Genomic DNA, 18,711 nt, shown 5'->3' on the forward strand with positions numbered 1-18,711 from the left:
ATGGCAAATGTCAGTGCCTTTTAAGCGCTCAAATACTTCCACTGAAACTCTTCAGAGTAATCAAAGTATTTTATATGCCTGCTGAAGACAAAGAGCAGTGCCCTCCAGTGATGCTTTCACCCTGCTGTTTGTCCTGTGCTGTCATGACTGTGTCTCCATGGGCAATGTTTTTATTAAAACAGAGGCAGGGTAAAGATAGAAAGTAGTCTGAAGTGTAGTGTGCCTTCAAGGGGTCAGGTAGAAACCGAGAACACCCATGCACGTACATTTGAGGGAATACATGCACGTAGCCAGCAGTGACAGCATGAACAGGTGAGGATGTCGCCATCTCCTGGTGGCTTTATGGAAAAAACCAACACAGATCATTTAAAAATCAAACTCCACAACACTTTGAAACACAACGAGATGTTCAAGATGAACAAAAGCAGTATCCGCTTACAGTAATTATGTCAGCTTTAGTGTTGTCACTCTCTGTATGATCGTTCTCGCTTTCAAAGTGGGCGATCTAAAAGTGATATTCATGCGACAGCTGGAATTGCACAGATGGCTGGGCTTTCCCCATATGTTATAGCTAATGACTATAGGATATGAAAAAATTACACAGTTGTGAAATGAATGAAGGACGTTTGAGGCTCCAAAGGTTGCAGAGGGAGAGTATATTTGATCCAAACATCGTTTTTTTTTGTTTTTATACTAAAGACATGTAGAAAACAAGATTACTTGTGTTTCCTGAGCGTGACACAAACAATGGATTGAGCAGGTGTGCTTCTTCTTGTTGAACTGTTTAATTCAGGGATTTCTTTTAAATGGTGTTTGTTCTAAAAAAGAGAGAGCCAAGATCTTCCTTCACCACTCTAATGACTCTATCACTGTGCACTTACACTGTCAGAGTGACTATGGCAATACACAGTATATCACGCGTTGCCTTTTACATAAAGGCATGAATAAAATGTGTCGTTTATCCAACATTAATAATTCAACTTCTTCAAAGCACCTTTAAGAGCCACTTTGTTTAATCATTTAGAACATTTTCTTCCCCTTCTAAACAAAGCGCTCTCCCACCTCAACGTTTGCTTCGTATTGTTATTCGAAGTCGTCACGAACAACGCCTTTTGTCTCCGAGTGTCTTCGGCGAGAGAAGCCTTTTCAACTGCACCTTTGATGGTGAAACATGTCTCGCAAATGTAAATGATTGCGATGCCGGCCATGTTGGCAGCAGGCTTTTGATCAGAGGGCTCTTGTGCGGGGCCATCTCTCTAATTAGAAGTTAACTGTGTGTGTCCTCGCTCATGAAACTCAATAGCCCCCTACTCAAAGGCGACTAAGACGTCGCCTTTGAGAACAACATATTTACAAATCAAAGTCTTTTCTCCTGTTGGTCATAATGGTTTGTTCGAGGTTCCTTGCGTGTGTGTGTGTGTGTGTGTGTGTGTGTGTATGTTCATTAAAGCAGCTGAAGAAACCTTAGATTGTTTCTCAGACTCTACTGTGATGTATACATGTGGTATTACATGGCTCCTGTCGTGTTGCTGAAGTGTGAACTTTGATTTGAGGTGTCGATCCATCCCTCAACAGAGAGAGTGTGTCCGACCTCCCCCTTGTGTGGGTGTGCTTTTTTATGTCTTGGTATTGCAGAAGTGTTCGAGTTGATGAGACATTGTCAGAGGTGAAGGGAAGATTGTGACGTCTGTGACAAGAATATGACTGGTGTCAGAATCAGACCAATTTAAGACCACTGGTATGACGTTTTGTAAGAGTGGGCGGGTTACTACAGGTACATGTGGGAAGGTGACACTTGGCTACAGAACTAGTATGCCAGATAAGCCTGACAACACAGTGGTCCCATTGAGATGTTTAAGGGCATCTGATGGCAGCTGTGGAAAAATGAAGCTTCACTGGAAACAATACAGGAGCCAGACTTTTCAGACTGGGGTGGCTGACCTCTGCAGGGCTGGCCTGAAGTGTTGGTAGACAGCATCTATGTATTGGAAATCAACACCAAAGGTGTTTAAGATAGACCTGGTCTGATGATAGTGCCCTCTGTTAATGTCTCTTTTCCCTTTGTCATGATGCTTTGGATGTCTTGTGTGAAAAAATCTTGAGGTGCCTTGTTGCTGATGTGCTATATGAACACACTTGCCTAATAATAGTTTATGAAGATACCTGACCTTAATCCACCAGTGAGCAAGCTTTCGGAACATATGGCCAGTCAAATCTTCCTTTTACCAAACAGACACTTCCAGCTGAACAAGACTCACTGATAGCAGCCATTAGCAGCAACCTGTTTGGCATAGAGATGGATACACAGCAACAACATATCAGTTCAGAAAATAACTACCGATATCAACTACTAAAGGTTTAAAGCTTTAGAGTCTGAGAATTACTTCACTCAAATTGAATCCCACGTTGTCTTTGTTATTTTGGAAACATGAAGTATTTCTGTGTTGTAATCTCGTTATGATCAGGCAGGGACTGTTCCTTCAAAGTTTCCCACAGGCCAAAAATATATTTTAGGTGTTGGACCCCAAGGGGGATAGATGAGAGGAGACAGAGAGGACGGGGATGGAGAGTTGGGTGGAGCAGTGGGGGAGCTGAAAACAGCATTTCACATTGAGAGTCAGCAGCAGAGTCCTGAATCCACAAAAAATCCACAAGTATTCACCACGCTTGCGGTACTGATCCATCAAGAGCATGTCTGAGCAGGGATTTGACAGTAAGAAATAGTAAATACAAACACTGCCACAGAAGGTTTATTTCTGGGGCAGTCCACTGAAATCCATTCTATGAGAAGCATTGAATCCAAACAGTGTGTTTACACTCAGACATGACAGACGAGAGAGTGACATTTTTGTAAAACAAAAAAGACTTTTACATTACCTCTTCCACTGTGTCCATGTTTGGTAAACATAGAGCTTATGACAGACGTAGAGTTCAGCGGCTCACACTTTTGAATGTCTGAACTTGAATAAAGGAATATGAATACTTCAAGGACTAAGTGTTTATCAGCCTTTCAGTTTTCATAAATTGGAGCCAATTTTATTCATGAATGTAAAAATGTCGTAGAAAGTGGTCTTACCCTGCAGCTATGGGGAAGTGAATAATTTGCAGTTAATGGAGAAAAGCTTAGTCAATTGCTTAAGTACTTTGATTCAGACCTGTGGGGTTTTATGCACAGCTGCAGGCCCACCTGAACACCTGCAGTCTCAGGATCGTAGCACACACACACACACACACACATTACTAGCTGCATCTCTCGTTCATGCCGAAGCTCCGACCCCTGACTTGCCTCCCTTCCTGCAGCCCAAAGCTCCTGCCCCACTCTCAGCCCTCAGCGCTATTTTCATAACCCCCATCCCAGTACATCCAGATCACTGTCCAATTACCAGGTTGCTTTCAACTATTAACTGGAAATCAACACCGCATGCCGCTAAGGGCATTCCTCACACAGCAGTCAGCTGCTTCTCGTTCGTGTCTGTTTCCAATGCATTTCTTATTACGCCACAATTAAAAAGTGCATAACCATCTTAGGGCTTGTGGATGACTAAAGCCTGGCTGTGTATGAGTAAATCATTCAGACAGTTAGGTAGCGATTGTGTTTTACATAAAACATAGCTAATGTCAACGTAATGGCACACTCAGTGGTTGTCCACATCCGAGCAGCAGGGGGAAAGTGTAACAAGCTCTGATATGAAGCCCTTGAGAGCTTTGAAGGATGATTCATGCTTGCATAACGACTATTTTAATACAACCTGAGGTGTTGTGTTGGTTAGTTGTAACACCGTGATTAGCAAATGACACAAACACAGAACGCTTCCCTTTTAACTGACAAATTAACTCGAGTAACAGATTGTGGCTGTCGCTTTAGTTTCAGCTCATTATCACTGATGAGAAGAGTGCTGTGTGTCTGTGTGCCTGATGTGTCAGTTTAATACGTGTGATTATAAAAAGAGATGTGTCATCTGATGTACCTTACATATAAGTTAAAAGAAAGGTATGCGGGTTGCTTGAATCCTTGGCATTCTTGAAATATCGACTTCACTTTTTACACTCTATAAAGAGGCCCTTTTGTTTTGCCCTTGGATACAAACAGTGTATGACATGAATTTAAAAACGGGTTCAAAACACTCCACACTGCTGATGGTAAATATGTGGAAGTTTTGGCAGTAGCGTTTGAAAAGTGACTACAGCCACAGGATTGTTGATTTTTTTTTGCTTATCAGCTGGCCTTTAACAATGTGAGCCTCTGCAGACATGAACAGGGCGAGCAGACTCATTATTCATCTCATGAATATTTAAATTATCATGGGATTAAGTGTATGTGATGCTTCTCTTCAGCCTTGGAGAGTAGTGAAGTACATGTAATCAAACAAGAAATTAAGTAACATACAAAAAAAAACATGTGAATTAGTTTAGGACTCATGTCGTTGTCTTGTTGTTGTGTCTCCCCCACAATCCGACTTATGATGTCACAAGTTGAGAACATTTTAAACTGAGCGATCTTCTCTGCGTCGAAAGACTTAATTGTTTTATTTTGTGGGCGGACAGACACTCGGGTTAACCAAATAAATGTTTAAACGTTTTTTGATATCCTCCATGTTTGGTTGAGGTTTTTTTCCCCCATTTTAACTATGACCAATGAAAGGTTTGCCGTTTTTGCAATAAACTCAACTGAGTGGCATTTTTTGCAAGTACATTCTTATTTTTGTTTACAATTTGTGCCGCATGGAACCTTTACAATCGATTGGGGATTTGTGCACCAACCATGAACATCAGATCATTATCTGTGTCGCTATTGTCTTTTGACAGCCTTGATGACTTATTGTGAACAAAGTAATAAAAAAAAAAAACTGTGGTGCAGACATTTGAATTGAGGGTGTAATGCCACCTTTTGCTCCCTCAGAGAACCATGTCTGCAGTACAAAGATAACTACGGCTTACAAAGGCATGCTTTGAAATAAGTTTCCTCCACACCTGTTTCACGCTCAAACTTCTCACCTCACCTCAGTCTTGTGTGACGCTGAGAACTCATTACCTCAGACTGGCACTCATCAAGAGCCTGTTCCCCGAACTAATTACAGCATAATAGTGTCTCCATCCAAACTGGGGCTGCTGTTGTGCTTCCCCCTATTAACCTGCTTGTTAATAATGTCAGTATTGTGCCTATGTAAATGCTATTGCATGCAGTTGTGTCCAAACAGAAGAGCAGGTGGAGCCTTGTTTGTTTGCCAGAGCGTTGAGGATGCAGGTCTTAAGAGCTTATCTGAGCTGAATGAAATACTGCTTGGACCGTGTACCAGGTCGAGGGCCCCTTCAGTCATCTGTTAATATATCCCAACACTGCCTCCCTCTCCTCTCCTCTGTAGTCCTCACCTTTCAAAACCCGTTGTTCCCCCACCAGCTGTGACCTTTACTCAGAGGGGTCAGGACAAAGACTGTGTGTAGGTGTGTGTGTGTTTTCAGGAGTTGCTGCGTGTGTGTTTAGAAGAGGGGAGGGCAGAGGGAGTTGACAAAACATGAGGGGGACTTATCACCTCAGCTCATTGAAATAGGTTGACAAATGTCTGAGTTCAGATCAAACAGAGAGAGACATCAGTAACCGTCGGCGTCCTTTTTAACGTTTTATTCCACGGATATGAAATTCATCGACTGGATGATCTTTTCTTATACTGATGGGGCACGAGACCATCTGCTTATGGGACTTCCCCGGACTAATTTTCTCCTTTTTTTGAGCGTAATAGACAAAAGTTGCTAAATTGGTAACACTTCAGTTGAATTGGATATTCATGTACAAGAGGTGCAGATGTCTGTTTTGTTAAAGGGGGCAGTCCTGCTGAGCGTGCTGGTTCAGAGTTAAAGCCTTATCACTTTGGGGACTTTTTCTAAGTAATAGATGGATTCTTGGGATACAGACTCAGAGGATACATGCGATTGGGGCGACTCCTCTGAAGAGGCTCCATCATCGGAGGAAGACGAACCTGGCATCAAATACAATAAAGAGTAATGCCGATAATGCAGTAATGTGTGTTGCCTGTTGAGAGTGATGATTTCATTGAGTGCCAGTGCCATTTATGGAGAGAATAGAGTCAAGGACATAGCTGATGATGTAGAGCTTCGACTGCTTCCATCATCAGTGCTCTGATAAAACATTTAGAAAGAATAATAGCATGGTTGAATAATGGCTGTTCAATGTGTGATTACTGACTCCTGAATGTGTTGTTGTATCTGTTTCTCCAGGGAGGACATCAGAACAGCCAACGTCATTGCAGCAGAGGCAGTCACCTGTCTAGTCATTGACAGAGAGTAAGTATTAAAAGCTGATTAATAATCCTTTGGTTTCTTTGGCTTTAAAGAGAAGTCAACAAAAGTCACAAGGTAAAGGAGCTCAATCGATGTCAAGAGCAGCCAGTTCTGCTTTCTAAAGCCTTTCTCGCCTGTGTAAAGCACTTTTAATTGCCTCCGTGTTCTAAATTTACTACATAAATAAAGCTTCCTTTGCTCATTACTGTCAAGCAAAGAGCGTTTCCTGAAACAGGCTTCACTGTCACTACATTAGTGAGAGAATAAATCAGGCTTTTACACCTCAGGGGAAAAGCATGGCACAAAATGTGACGTCACTGCTTTCACAATGTCAGTTTCCAACCTTTTAAAAAAAAAAAGTCAACTTTTTGTTCAAGTGTCCAATCGTTTCTATTCAAAGAAGAAAAATCAAGGAGATTGCATTAATTATGGCTGATACTTTTTCTGGATCATGCTTCACGATACTGTACTGTACCGTATTGACTTGTTGAATAATCACCTCCAATCAGCTGATCATGTCGAGTTCTGTACGCAGCAATTCCCCAATTCTCAGGGCAATATCTTGCCAGCATAAATAATTCAACTGATAGGATTGAGTGAGGTCAAATGGGCAGCTGTGAAATGTTTCATTAATCCTACAAAGCCTGAAGTAAAGAATTTAGATCCCGGCTAGATGTGCAGCAAAAAAAAAGATAATTAAAGAGATTTATTTTTTGCTTTATTTACCACTTGCAATGTTTGCGCCTCAGGTTCGATTCTTTCCTTAGATTATGGTAACAGTTTATTTGACATTATTTATTGATGGATTCATTGATGGGGCAGATACAATTACACATAGATAAACTAAAAACAGCCATTTTAATGCAGGTATCAAAGTGTTTATAGCCGATGCTCATTTGCTACACCAGTACCTTGAAGGGTGTTTTTGTTTATCCTCGCCTATTTTTTGTAACTTTATTGAGGATAATGATCTAAAGTAAGTTAAAAAAAATAAAGTGTATATGAAGACAGTGGGGGGTTTTTTAAGTGAGGAATCAAATAAACAGTAAGTCTCAGAGCATCTCTGTCTATGACTTGAAGCTACGTGGAGGGTACACAGAGACAGATGGGCATTGAGCGTGGGGAGGAGATTGGAGATGATATCAGCTTTCCCAGGAACTCCCTCTGCCCTCAGGGAACACAGCAAGCACAAATGGGTCATCCATGAGCTCGTGGAGGGGATAGTGAGTGAGTCATAGAGCACAGGTGATTACCCCTGGCTCTCACTCTGCCTCTCACACAAGCAGCTAATGCTATCACAGCCCAAAACACTAATAGTGTGTGTGTCACCAATGTGGCTAGTTTTTGTGCAGATGTTAGGTTTAAGCTTTTTGTGTGTACTCATGTGTGCCTGCCTATGCATGTGTGATGCACCAAACTAAAAGATGAAGCTTAAGAGGCAAGTTAAGGATGTTTAGAGAAGCTGTGCTGGAAAGGGATAAGTTAAACGCAGTCGGAATGATACATGGAATAAAAATGAACAGCAGGGAGTCATCATCTCAGTATAATAGAAACTAAGCAGACTTGTTTTGTTTTTGGTTTTTTTTTAAAGGAAAGCATGGAGAGAGAAAAAAATCCCCAATTGCAGGCATTATGGTCTCAACAGGAGAAAACACCAGATGTATTCCATCTTCTGGCTGACAGCTTGATGAGCCAAGTGCAAAAAAAAAAAAACCTCTCAGTTATTTGTTCTTTCAGGATGTTTGGAGTCTTAAGCATTGGCAGTCGTACTTCAGAGAGAAATGAGGCAAAACGTAGCGATTTTTCATGCAGCAGCTTTCCCCATGAGTGCAACTTAAGAGGATCTTATTTCAGGGAGTTGGCCTATTATGTAGATTACTCTGCGGTCAACCTTTCATTTTAATTTAACTTTAACTTTCATATCCTGCTTGATCATACTAATGAGAATATATTAAGCCCTGGTGTATCGGGCAATGCAATAGCCCTCTCAAGTGGTATTACTAAGGCCTGAATAGACTGCCTTGTTTCTCACAGTTAAATAACATCTCCGCTAACATGTTACTGATAAACAGAACATGTTTTCTTTGAGATTTCACGAGTAAGGTCGTTTGTATAATACCCACTTACTAGCAACAAGTTCTGTTTTCTGTTCATATTTTTAGAAAGTAATTAAAAATAAATGCATGTATCCCTCTCAACCTTTATACGCTCTCACAAGTGTTTACACGTCTTTGACAAATCTGTTTTCTCTGCTCTCGCTGAATTTTTAGAGCCTAGTCTCTCTAAAAGCTGACTGATGAATATTTAATAGTTACTGGCAGTGTCATGTTTTACGACGGTGTGGCCATATATTGTACCAGCTTCTTGAAGCGCTCGCTGAACCGAACAAAAGGTCTCCGAAAAGTTGTGATGTTATAACCTTCACTGTCTCTTTTTACAGTTCATTCAAGCACCTGATTGGAGGTTTGGAGGACGTGTCCAATAAAAGCCACGAGGATGCGGACGCCAAAGCCAAGTAAGAAGGTTATGGTTTCCTCGTGTGAACGAATTCATTCAAATAGCAATTATGAAAGTTGATCATATAGCTTTGGGTACGTTTAGGCTTTTAAATGTCTTTTGTGTTCATGTTCCATCCCAGTAACCTTTCAGACGTTGCACAACACCACGACTGCAACATATTAAGAAGAGACGTGCTCTAGTCTGGAAATTAACACATTTTGCCTTTAGGTCTGTTACACAACAGCACAATACCCGGGTGACAGGCCATGAAGCAGAAGCTATGACCTCTGCCTCTATTTCTAGAGGAATTAGTATGTACACTATTTACCGTCGCTATGGAAACAAGAGACTATTGAAAGCACAGGGCACCTTGGCGATGAGGCGGGCATCTTGGGGTTCAGACGGCTGCGTGTTGGCATAATCTGATACCTCTCTCGTTCGCTCTGGGCCATGTTGTGAGTCAAGGTGAGGGGAAACAAGAAGCCGTTAATGACAGTTTACAGAGAGCGGGAGGGCAGGGGCAGATTATCACCTCGGGAGCAGGACGAGAGATGGACAGAGTGAGGGGGGGGCAAAGAGATCTATACTTTGCTACGATGCTTTGGATATGCATCGGACTGCAGGGTGTCAGTCAGCGTCAGGAAGTCAGGCAGCCATGAGCAGAGCAGAAGATAACAGCAGTCACTATTTGACACAGGCCCAAAGCACAGAGAGAGGACAGGTTTAATGCCCCTTACAGCTTGTTACCCACTGATGTGTGCGATAAATGAACCCGGAATGTCTCCTTCATTTTCAGCCTCACTTCGTCTTCAGGGTCTCTTTTTAAAGATTGATGATTGGTGCAAATGAGCAGCATTAGCATGACCACTAGTTATAAAATAAAAACCTGCTCTCAACACTATTTTTATCTAGAAACAAAGTCTCTCTCTCTCTCTCTCTCTCTCTCTCTAAAACTTGATGAAGATCATGTCACAGTAGTGTGCTGTGTGTACAATGTATGTGTGTGGGAAAGCTGAACACATGTGTGACTATAATGAGGAAAGCCTGAGTCAGGATCCCTTGGTAAAAGAAACTCTCTAATTGGTCACAGCAGATAGGACCCGTGCATCAGTACTGTAACTATACTGCAAGCTCCAGCTGCTGTCTGTGAGGATGACAGGTCCTTTCTTCAAAGTAACCTCCCCTACTTGCTGCTAGGTGCTGTGTGCGCACAGTGACTTCGACCCGGTTGCCGCTTCCTCTTCAGGAGGAGCCTCAAACTGTACGAAGTGCAGTGAAGGCAACCCTTTCAACTGTTTAACTTCAGCTGTATTTCTGGGTGCATTTAACATAAATGAAAGTATTTGACGTAATGAAAGGCAAGGTGAGAATGTAGAGGTGTGAAACAGAAATGCACCCACAATGTAGAATTTTCTCAAGCTTATTTTATATCTTACCACAGCGGCATGAATCCCTTTTTTTTTTTTTTTTTTTTTTTAAACATAGCAATAAAGCCACTGTACGTTCTTTTCCAATCTTTTGTTCCTACAGTAAATTTATCGACAGAACAATTATTAAAAGCAATATTAGGGAGGAATTTGGTTTGGTGCGATTTGGTGCCCACTGAAGGACTCAGAGTGCAACAGCACTGTTGTAAAACAGATAAGCTCTTATGGTATCTGTTTCGGTTTAGACCTGTTGCTGCTAAAACTGTGCAAATGAGAGAAAAGGAGAGTGTACAATCCATACAGCAGGGGCAAAAAGTGAAGAACATGCAGTCTCTACTGCCTAGCAGATAACGTCCTCTCCCATTTGAATCTATGAGGGAATATTCAAAAGTTGGCGCAACATTGCCACCTTACTTTGCAAATGAGACTTGTTGCAAATATCATTCAAATCACAAAGACCAGTGCTCACTGCAGGAACAGGACGTTGTAGTGGCACTATTTCCATGTGTTCCACTTACTCAAATACAAAAAGGAGGGCATATTTCTCTCAGCTGGTGGAAGCTGTTGTGCCATAACAATATTTATAGGAGATGCCAGGTGGAATTGATTTTCTGGTAACTGCAAAGTCAGCTGTGCAATTTTCGAACAAATGATCTGTTAGAGAATGTAACATTTTACTTTCGCATTACTATGATCAACACAACCAGGGGTTTAATTAGTCCGGGGTCTGTTAGTGACACTTTATCCACTTTTGTTGAAATGGTCTGAAATTAAGAAATGGTCCTTGTCCAGAGTTGCCCTTTGCTTGCTCCATTCAGAAAGGAAGCTTTTGTTCTGAAAAGTGAGACTCAGCTTACATTTTTCCAAACCTGGCATCTCACAATAAATCCTGAAAAAGTTTCCTCTCCCCTCCTTGCTCATCATCTTTCTGTGGATAAAACAGCTCCATCGGCACGAGAGCTCATCTCAGCAGCTTTGCTCTACGTTCAGATGCAAAACAAAAGCACACTCCACAGAGCAGGACAACTTTTGGGGCACGCTTGCCCCTGAACATCATTAGCATTATATGGTTCGTTAATTCAATCTGAAGGCGGAGCAGTCTTCAGGTCGAATGATGGATGATGTGTGATCTAATACTGTAAAACCATGAGAGAACAGCGGCCTGCTGCTAATGTTACTTATATAGTGTTGAAAGCAGGCGACCAGGGCGCTCTGGAGAGACGCCATTCTCTGAAAGTTATTGTGCTATTAGACTGACCTTGAAACTGTCATATAAAGTGGGAAGGTTACATGCTTTAAAAGGAAAAATAACTAGTGTTGAACTCTTTTGCTTCTTTCCCCATATAGGTTATGTTACAAACCTTTTCACATAATGTCTTCCCTTCCAAGAACCCCCTCCCCCGCTTTTTACGACAGGGAAAATCTTCTGCCCAGGAAGATGTCAGGGGCAGGCAGTCCTGAAACGTTCTTGACATTCTATTATACAGAAAGTGAAGACGGAGGAGCAAACTAAGACCCAGTGATCCTAAGCACGTCTCACCAATGTTGATCAGGTGGAGGAGTTCAATAAGCAGGGGTTACCGGTAAATAAAAAGGGCCATTTAATTAGAGTCAGCTTTAAGGTCAGAGACGCTGTCCTCCCCGCTCTCTCTCCCTTGAGACAGACTAGACCAAGAAGAACCAGAGCAAAGGAACACACACACACACACACACACACACACACACACACACACAGTTGGGAATTGCATCATTTTCTATGATCTCATCTGTTCACTGATACAGATCATTACCCACTGGGGTGCTACTTGACCTGCACTTTGTATGTATTTCAGTGGTAGGAATGGATCTGCCATGTAACAGGTCATTAAAACTCTCAAAATACATTTACTATATAACTAACTAGATATAAACTTTAGTGTTGGATGCTGCTAAGCTCCGTTTAAGTCTTCAAAGTTATGGTTTAGACATGTATAAAGGTGAATCTGTGGTTGCAGTCCCGCTGGGTCTGCTGGCCAGTATCATATTCCCTTTATTGCCTCAGACACTGAAAAGAGTCTGTCTCGGCCCATCTGAAGAATTAATCAGTATGGACAATGAGACGTATGATCTCAGCCAATCTATGGAAAAATCATCTGTGAGAATTTTTGTTGCGGCTCTTGTGAATATCTTAATTACTGTCAACCAACGTTCCTGTGTGTCCTTGGTTGAGACGTGCTGCGACTGAATGTATTTTTCCTGCGTGAAACCTTGATTACAGTCTGTTGAAAGGAAGTGACAGCAGTCGGATTCAAGGTTATTTAACTGTATTCGTTTGGAATGTATTTCATTCTTCCATTCGCTTCATGACAAAAAAAAGGATTCAATTTGTTGATCGGCTTCAATGAGAGGCTTTGTTCACCTTGGTTCATTACCGTTGACACGTCTAATAGAGCGACACTGCCATCTGCTGGCCAGATTACACTATTACTTTTAAACTTTTTTTTTTAAAGCCACACCATACTGTTGGACGACCACTCGATATATCTTGAAAGAGCTTGAGGCCGACGTCATTAATGCGACTCACACACCACACGTCCACACCTCTTAGCTCTTGTGTTTATTTTCCATCTCCATTTGCGTACCCATAAATCTACGAGTGCACACGCGCCATTCACCCTGACATTAATGATAATCCTATCCAACATGCAGTTAGACATGCACACCCGGTTAATTTCTTCAGTCCTTGTCTTAAGCAGAGAGCATTTTGGGATTTGGAGTGTATTCTGGGATGGTTTCCAGATTATGGGAGGGGAGAAAAAGATAAAAGGATCACCTGTGAATCCTACGTGCATGTGGCAGTGCCTATGTACAACCACAAATAAACAGTGACTGTCCTGGTAACCTGATGTGTTTCTGCGAAAACATGGAGCTCGGTAACCTGACAACACTGGGCCTGCTGGTACGCAGCTTAGGAAAATAGTTGTATCCTTCTCGCTTAAAAGTGGAACCAATTTTTATCTTGTCGATCTGACGGAGTAAATTCTTTTTCCACATCTCATATAACTACATAAGCTGTTAGCGAAGTCAGGCAAATGCAAGAGTCCCATATCCCTTTTTTGTCTTCTTCAATTCAAACCCAATAAACAGCACTCGTAAAATGAGTCATTGTTTAACCTCTATGTATACATAACCTTAATCCAGACTGCTTAACGAAGGACGTCTTCCGTTTTGTCTAAACAACACTTGGTTGTTGGGAAATGTTTTGATTACTGTCATATAAATAAAAGTCTGTATTGGCAATGGTCCATTCTGGATGACCCCCCCCCCCCCCCCCCCCCGCAAAAAAAAAAAAAAAGAAGATGTCCCAGGTTCAGATCTATCTTAAGACCACTGATCTCGACACTGAGCTGATGTAACAATGTCTGGATCAAACAATAATCACAGAAGACATGAACAGAACATTTGGTGATAAGGGATGGACACGTGGAAACATGTCCTCTGTTGTCAAGTCTGCAGTGGCATTTGGGGGGGGGGACAGCTAAGTAGCGAGCAGCTCGTGTGACCCACCTTTGTTCTTCCTAGGCACCGATAGCCCGTGTTCAAAGTAAGGTCAGGACGGTTTGACGTGGGACGACAGAAAAAAAACATCCTGTTCACAGGTTCCTATAATCGTGCAAACTTCCACATCCTCCATAACATCCTCCATAGCTTAATATGAGGTGACTGCACTAAGATTCACAAACAAATGAGCTGGAGGAGAGGCGTAGGATTGGTCTCAGGTTGTTTAAAGTGGATTATCTCTTCTTTCATCCTTCACCTCATCCCTAATCCTGTTCCCTTTCTGCGTTGTTTCCCTTTCTTTTCTCGGAACTACAGGTATGAAGCAGAGAATGCCTTTTTCTTCAATCTAAACCTAGCTGACTTTAACATCATTGACACGCTGGGGGTTGGTGGCTTTGGACGTGTAGAGCTGGTATGTTTTTTTGTTTTGTTTTGTTTTTTTTAACTCGTAATAATTTGGCTGGCTGGTTTCTGTAACTCAATATGTGAAGGCTGACCTTTGTGTTCCTTCTGGCTGCAGGTTCAGCTCAAGAGTGACGAGAACAAAACCTTCGCCATGAAGATCCTGAAGAAGCGGCACATTGTCGACACAAGACAGCAGGAGCACATTCGCTCAGAGAAGCTCATCATGCAGGAAGCGCACTCTGACTTCATCGTTAGGTACACATCGAGAACACCATTTATAAGCAACACGTTTCTCAAGGAGCAATAATTAAACCTCAGAACAGAGGGTTTGTGAAGTTTCCCCTCATGTGAATTATATCGAACACAGTTTTCAAAGTACAGAAAATAAGTAGTCTGGCTGTTTCTGTTACTTAATATCTAAAAAAAAATGTGTCTCCCTGTGATGATTCTATTTTTTTTTAAATTTCATTGGAAGAAAATTAATTCAAATATTCACTCGACTAGATGTTCATGAGGCATTTCATATTTTGCCCCTGGTGTTTTCAGACTCTACAGAACATTCAAGGACAGCAAGTACCTCTACATGTTGATGGAAGCGTGTTTAGGAGGAGAGCTGTGGACCATTCTGCGAGACCGGTGAGCTCAAGTTCACCATTTTCAGATTCATTGGAGATGTAGCACGGTCACTGTGTCCTATTTCTACCCAGTTTATGCAAGTTACGTGTAAGAACTACAACATGGAAAGAGGAAGTGTCACAGTTGTAGAGACCTATTTGAGATACACTTTGTAGGTTTGTAGATTATCAGTGGTTTTACATTCCAGTTTTACACATTAAGCTTTCACATGATAGATAGATAGATAGATACTTTATTGATCCCGAGGGAAATTCAGGGTTGCTCTCTGACATGTATTATAAAGAGTTAATACATAAAGAGGGAACTCTGCAACAGCACAGTTCTAACTCTTTAGTTCAATTTATAGCATGTGCGCTCTATTTAAGTCAATTGTTCTATATTCTGGATGACTTGTGAAACAGAGCTCCAAAGGGGGCAATAAAAGTAAATCTCATCTTAAATCAAGGTGTTGAAATTCAGGGCTGGTTTTATGGAGAGTATTTTACACTTCGACACGTTCTTCATGAAGGGTCTACGATGGTGTATGCAGAGAGAGGAGCGAGTCGAGAAGTTGGTGGTTGGTACAAGAGAGACAGATTGTTTGTTTCAGCTCTGCTGTCTTGATGTGTTTCCAGGGGTTCATTCGAGGACTCGACCACCAGGTTTTACACCGCGTGTGTGGTGGAGGCCTTCGCCTACCTGCATTCCAAAGGAATCATCTACAGAGACCTCAAACCAGAGAACCTTATATTGGACCACAGGGGATATGCCAAACTGGTGAGTGATCATTTGAATGACAACATGAAAACTTCATCTGCAGTGTGTTTGCTGAAGGTCAGAAACGCTGCTAATGAGAAAGCTGTTCTGTCTTTGATGCCGGGGGATGATGAATCGAATGAAATTTGAACACTTGCCTCATGCTGGCTGAAAATTAAAGCGTAAATATAGAATAAAGAAAGGCGTAGTTGAGGTTAATTCATGTTCTGTGTTTCTTGGGGTAGTGCCATACCCCTCACTCCTCATGGAGAAAGCAGTTTGTAGCTTTTGGCAGAGCAGCAACCAGCTGCTCACTCCTTCTATCCATCATGAATAAGCATCAAGTGGAGAACTCTGAAACTGAAATGATGACACCGTTTTCAACTTCACCATCATTATAACGAGAAACGACTTCAGTCTGATCAAATAAAGGACAAAATGCAGATGATTTCATCTAAATGATTTCTCAGCTTCGTCTGTCTGAGCACGAGAGTCGTTCTTTTTTCGTCAGGTTGACTTTGGCTTTGCGAAGAAGATCGGCTTCGGGAAGAAGACGTGGACATTCTGCGGGACGCCGGAGTATGTAGCACCAGAGATCATTTTAAACAAAGGTCACGACATCTCAGCCGACTACTGGTCGTTAGGAATCCTCATGTTCGAACTCTTAACTGGCAGGTACACACAAGCCCGGGCATGTCAGTCAAAATAATCTAATGCACCTCCTCAACCAAATGACAAACCGTTAAGAAACTCTGATAAACAGATGAAAATGGATCAATACATGTGCATTTGTCACTCCAGATTCATATCTTTGCCTCCTGTTCTACAGCCCTCCTTTCTCTGGCCCGGACCCTATGAAAACCTACAACATCATCTTGAGAGGCATCGACATGATCGAATTTCCAAAGAAAATTACCAAAAATGCTGCCAACCTAATCAAAAAGCTATGCAGGTGAGTGTTGACGTTGAAGGTCTTTAAACTAAGAGTCATTCTTTGAAGTGGTCTGTTTGGTGAACCGGGGTTTTTTTTTTTTTTTTTTTTTTAATGGTTTGTTTTTTTTCTGCTGCAGGGATAATCCGTCTGAACGACTGGGAAACTTGAAAAATGGTGTCAAAGACATCCAAAAGCACAAGTGAGCATGCCAATAAATACATCTAATCCTCTTATTTATACATTTGCGTCTGTGGTCAAAGTGCTGAGCAAATTGTGTTTCTTTTCCCTGTAGATGGTTTGAGGGCTTTAACTGGGAGGGCTTGAAGAAGGGAACACTGACGCCGCCTATTATTCCTAATGTAAGTACACATTGCTGATTGCTCTCTGTCTTGTGGTAAATTTCACACCTAAAAAAAAACCTCACTTTTTGTTTGCCTTCCTTTGAATCACTCCCCTTGTCTTCCTTCCAGGTCACATCAGCAGTCGACACGAGTAACTTCGACAGCTTCCCAGAGGACAACGAGGACCCGCCTCCAGACGACAACTCCGGCTGGGATGTTGACTTTTGAAGTCCTCCTCTCTCACCTTAAACCAAAAGAAAAACCTTCTTTTGTTGGCTTTGAGGCCGGCGTGTGGACAAGGCAATGTTGTAACAAAACAAAACAAAAAACAAAAAATAGAACTGCTTAAATACAAAAGAGAGCATATGGAAAAAGAAGTTAAACGGATGGATGGCAAACCCCTCTGGGTCACCGATATGCCTTTATTTCACTGTGGCTCTGGATCAAGCATTTAAAAACGGGACTGCTGTAGCACTTCTTCAGTGTTGTCTTACACTCAGCTCTAAAGGCAAAGGAAAGGAAGTGCAGGGATACTCACACACACACACACACAGTACGCTGATTATGGAGCCAGATTTCCATGTAACAGGGATTTAGTGGTTGGATGAACGTTCGATAGGCTAACTTTTTTTGTTTTAAAAACAAACAAGACAGACTGCTCCAAACGAGAGGAGGCTGGTGGCTGATTTTATTTTTCTGTCTTTGTTTCTCTGCAATATTCGGGTGAAATATTTGGTGGATTTAAGACGTTGCTGCAGTTGCTCTCTGTTGTGTTGACATGCAGCTGCTTGCTGCGAGTCTCTGACAGTCCTCAGAGATTTACACGTCGCAGTTTGCGACGTTAAACTGGTATCAAGTGCTCAAGACTAACCTGAATGTCACAGAGTGTCTCCTCATTTTTAACATCTGTTCTGCAAACAGCATGTACAGTACAACACGTGTTTGGATTGACGAAGAAGCATCCTCTCATATCAAATACTTAGTAAAACTACCTTGACAAGCACAAACACTGTGCGTTCCGAGGAGAGACGTGACTCTTTAAGTGCCCTGCTTGAGATTTAATGAATCACACACCGACACACGTGAAATGTCAGCTTTTATTTCCTTGAAGCAATGTGTCATTATGCACTTAAACCCATTAACTGAGAAAATCAGCAGTTCCAGCTAATTTAACCGTCTTTTTTTTTTTCTTCTTCAAAATGCTCTTAATCACATATGAATGCTTCTCTACCTGCATACTTCTTTATTTTGTCTTTAAATCACCCAAATGCCTCGTCCCCCGTTTCCTTCTGACATAACTGTGAACATGGTTTCTACGTCTTTGGTGCTGTTATTGATAAATTATGACAAGTGATGGCAAGATGACAGTACTGGTTATTGTTTTCGTATAGTGATTTTTTTTTTTTGTGCTGGATTTCTTTGTAATTTACTTTGACTTCCTTCTTTAGAAAAAATTGGAGACTTGTGTCAATTTGTAAAGTGGAGTGGAAATGTGTTTGCTTTCACTCGGCACCGTGTTACATTGTGCTCAGTGGTGTTCTGAAGGTTTTTTTTGGGTTTTTTTTTAAACTATGTTAAACTATGTTAAGTTCATCCAGTAAAAACTCACTTTCTTCTTCGGAGGCCAAATTTACCTCACATAATCAGAATCACATCATTCGAATCATCGTGTGGAAATGAGAAAAGAAAGTGACGTGAAAGACATCGGGGGGAAAAAGGATATATTTTGCAAAATGTACAAGTTTGACCTCTTGCTCGATCGCCTCATCCTGATCATCCCATCTCTCATCCCAAAGTCGGAGCATAAAATCAGAAGTAATGTAAAGTGCCTTAAATCAATGGCATACAAAATTCACATCACATGTCCTCTCTGATGCTGCATGTACACATATACACC

At 41.6% G+C, this 18,711-nt stretch overlaps 1 protein-coding gene across 2 annotated transcripts in view; it reads left to right on the plus strand.

The window, feature by feature from the left end:
• Positions 1-18,443, plus strand: part of LOC306835970 (cGMP-dependent protein kinase 1) — a 76,573-nt gene extending 58,130 nt beyond the window's left edge. For both annotated transcript variants that reach the window (XM_079362812.1, XM_079362811.1), the window contains exons 8-18: positions 6,235-6,300; positions 8,738-8,812; positions 14,079-14,175; positions 14,284-14,423; positions 14,715-14,804; positions 15,419-15,560; positions 16,051-16,214; positions 16,369-16,491; positions 16,610-16,672; positions 16,766-16,832; positions 16,944-18,443. In XM_079362812.1, coding sequence (XP_079218938.1) covers positions 6,235-6,300; positions 8,738-8,812; positions 14,079-14,175; positions 14,284-14,423; positions 14,715-14,804; positions 15,419-15,560; positions 16,051-16,214; positions 16,369-16,491; positions 16,610-16,672; positions 16,766-16,832; positions 16,944-17,042 — 1,126 coding nt within the window. In that variant the 3' untranslated portion in view covers positions 17,043-18,443. The remainder of the gene's footprint in view (positions 1-6,234; positions 6,301-8,737; positions 8,813-14,078; positions 14,176-14,283; positions 14,424-14,714; positions 14,805-15,418; positions 15,561-16,050; positions 16,215-16,368; positions 16,492-16,609; positions 16,673-16,765; positions 16,833-16,943) is intronic.
• Positions 18,444-18,711: the final 268 nt, after the last annotated feature.

The sequence above is a fragment of the Symphodus melops genome (assembly GCF_947650265.1).
Source record: "Symphodus melops genome assembly, chromosome: 15".
NCBI classification, from domain to species: domain Eukaryota; kingdom Metazoa; phylum Chordata; class Actinopteri; order Labriformes; family Labridae; genus Symphodus; species Symphodus melops.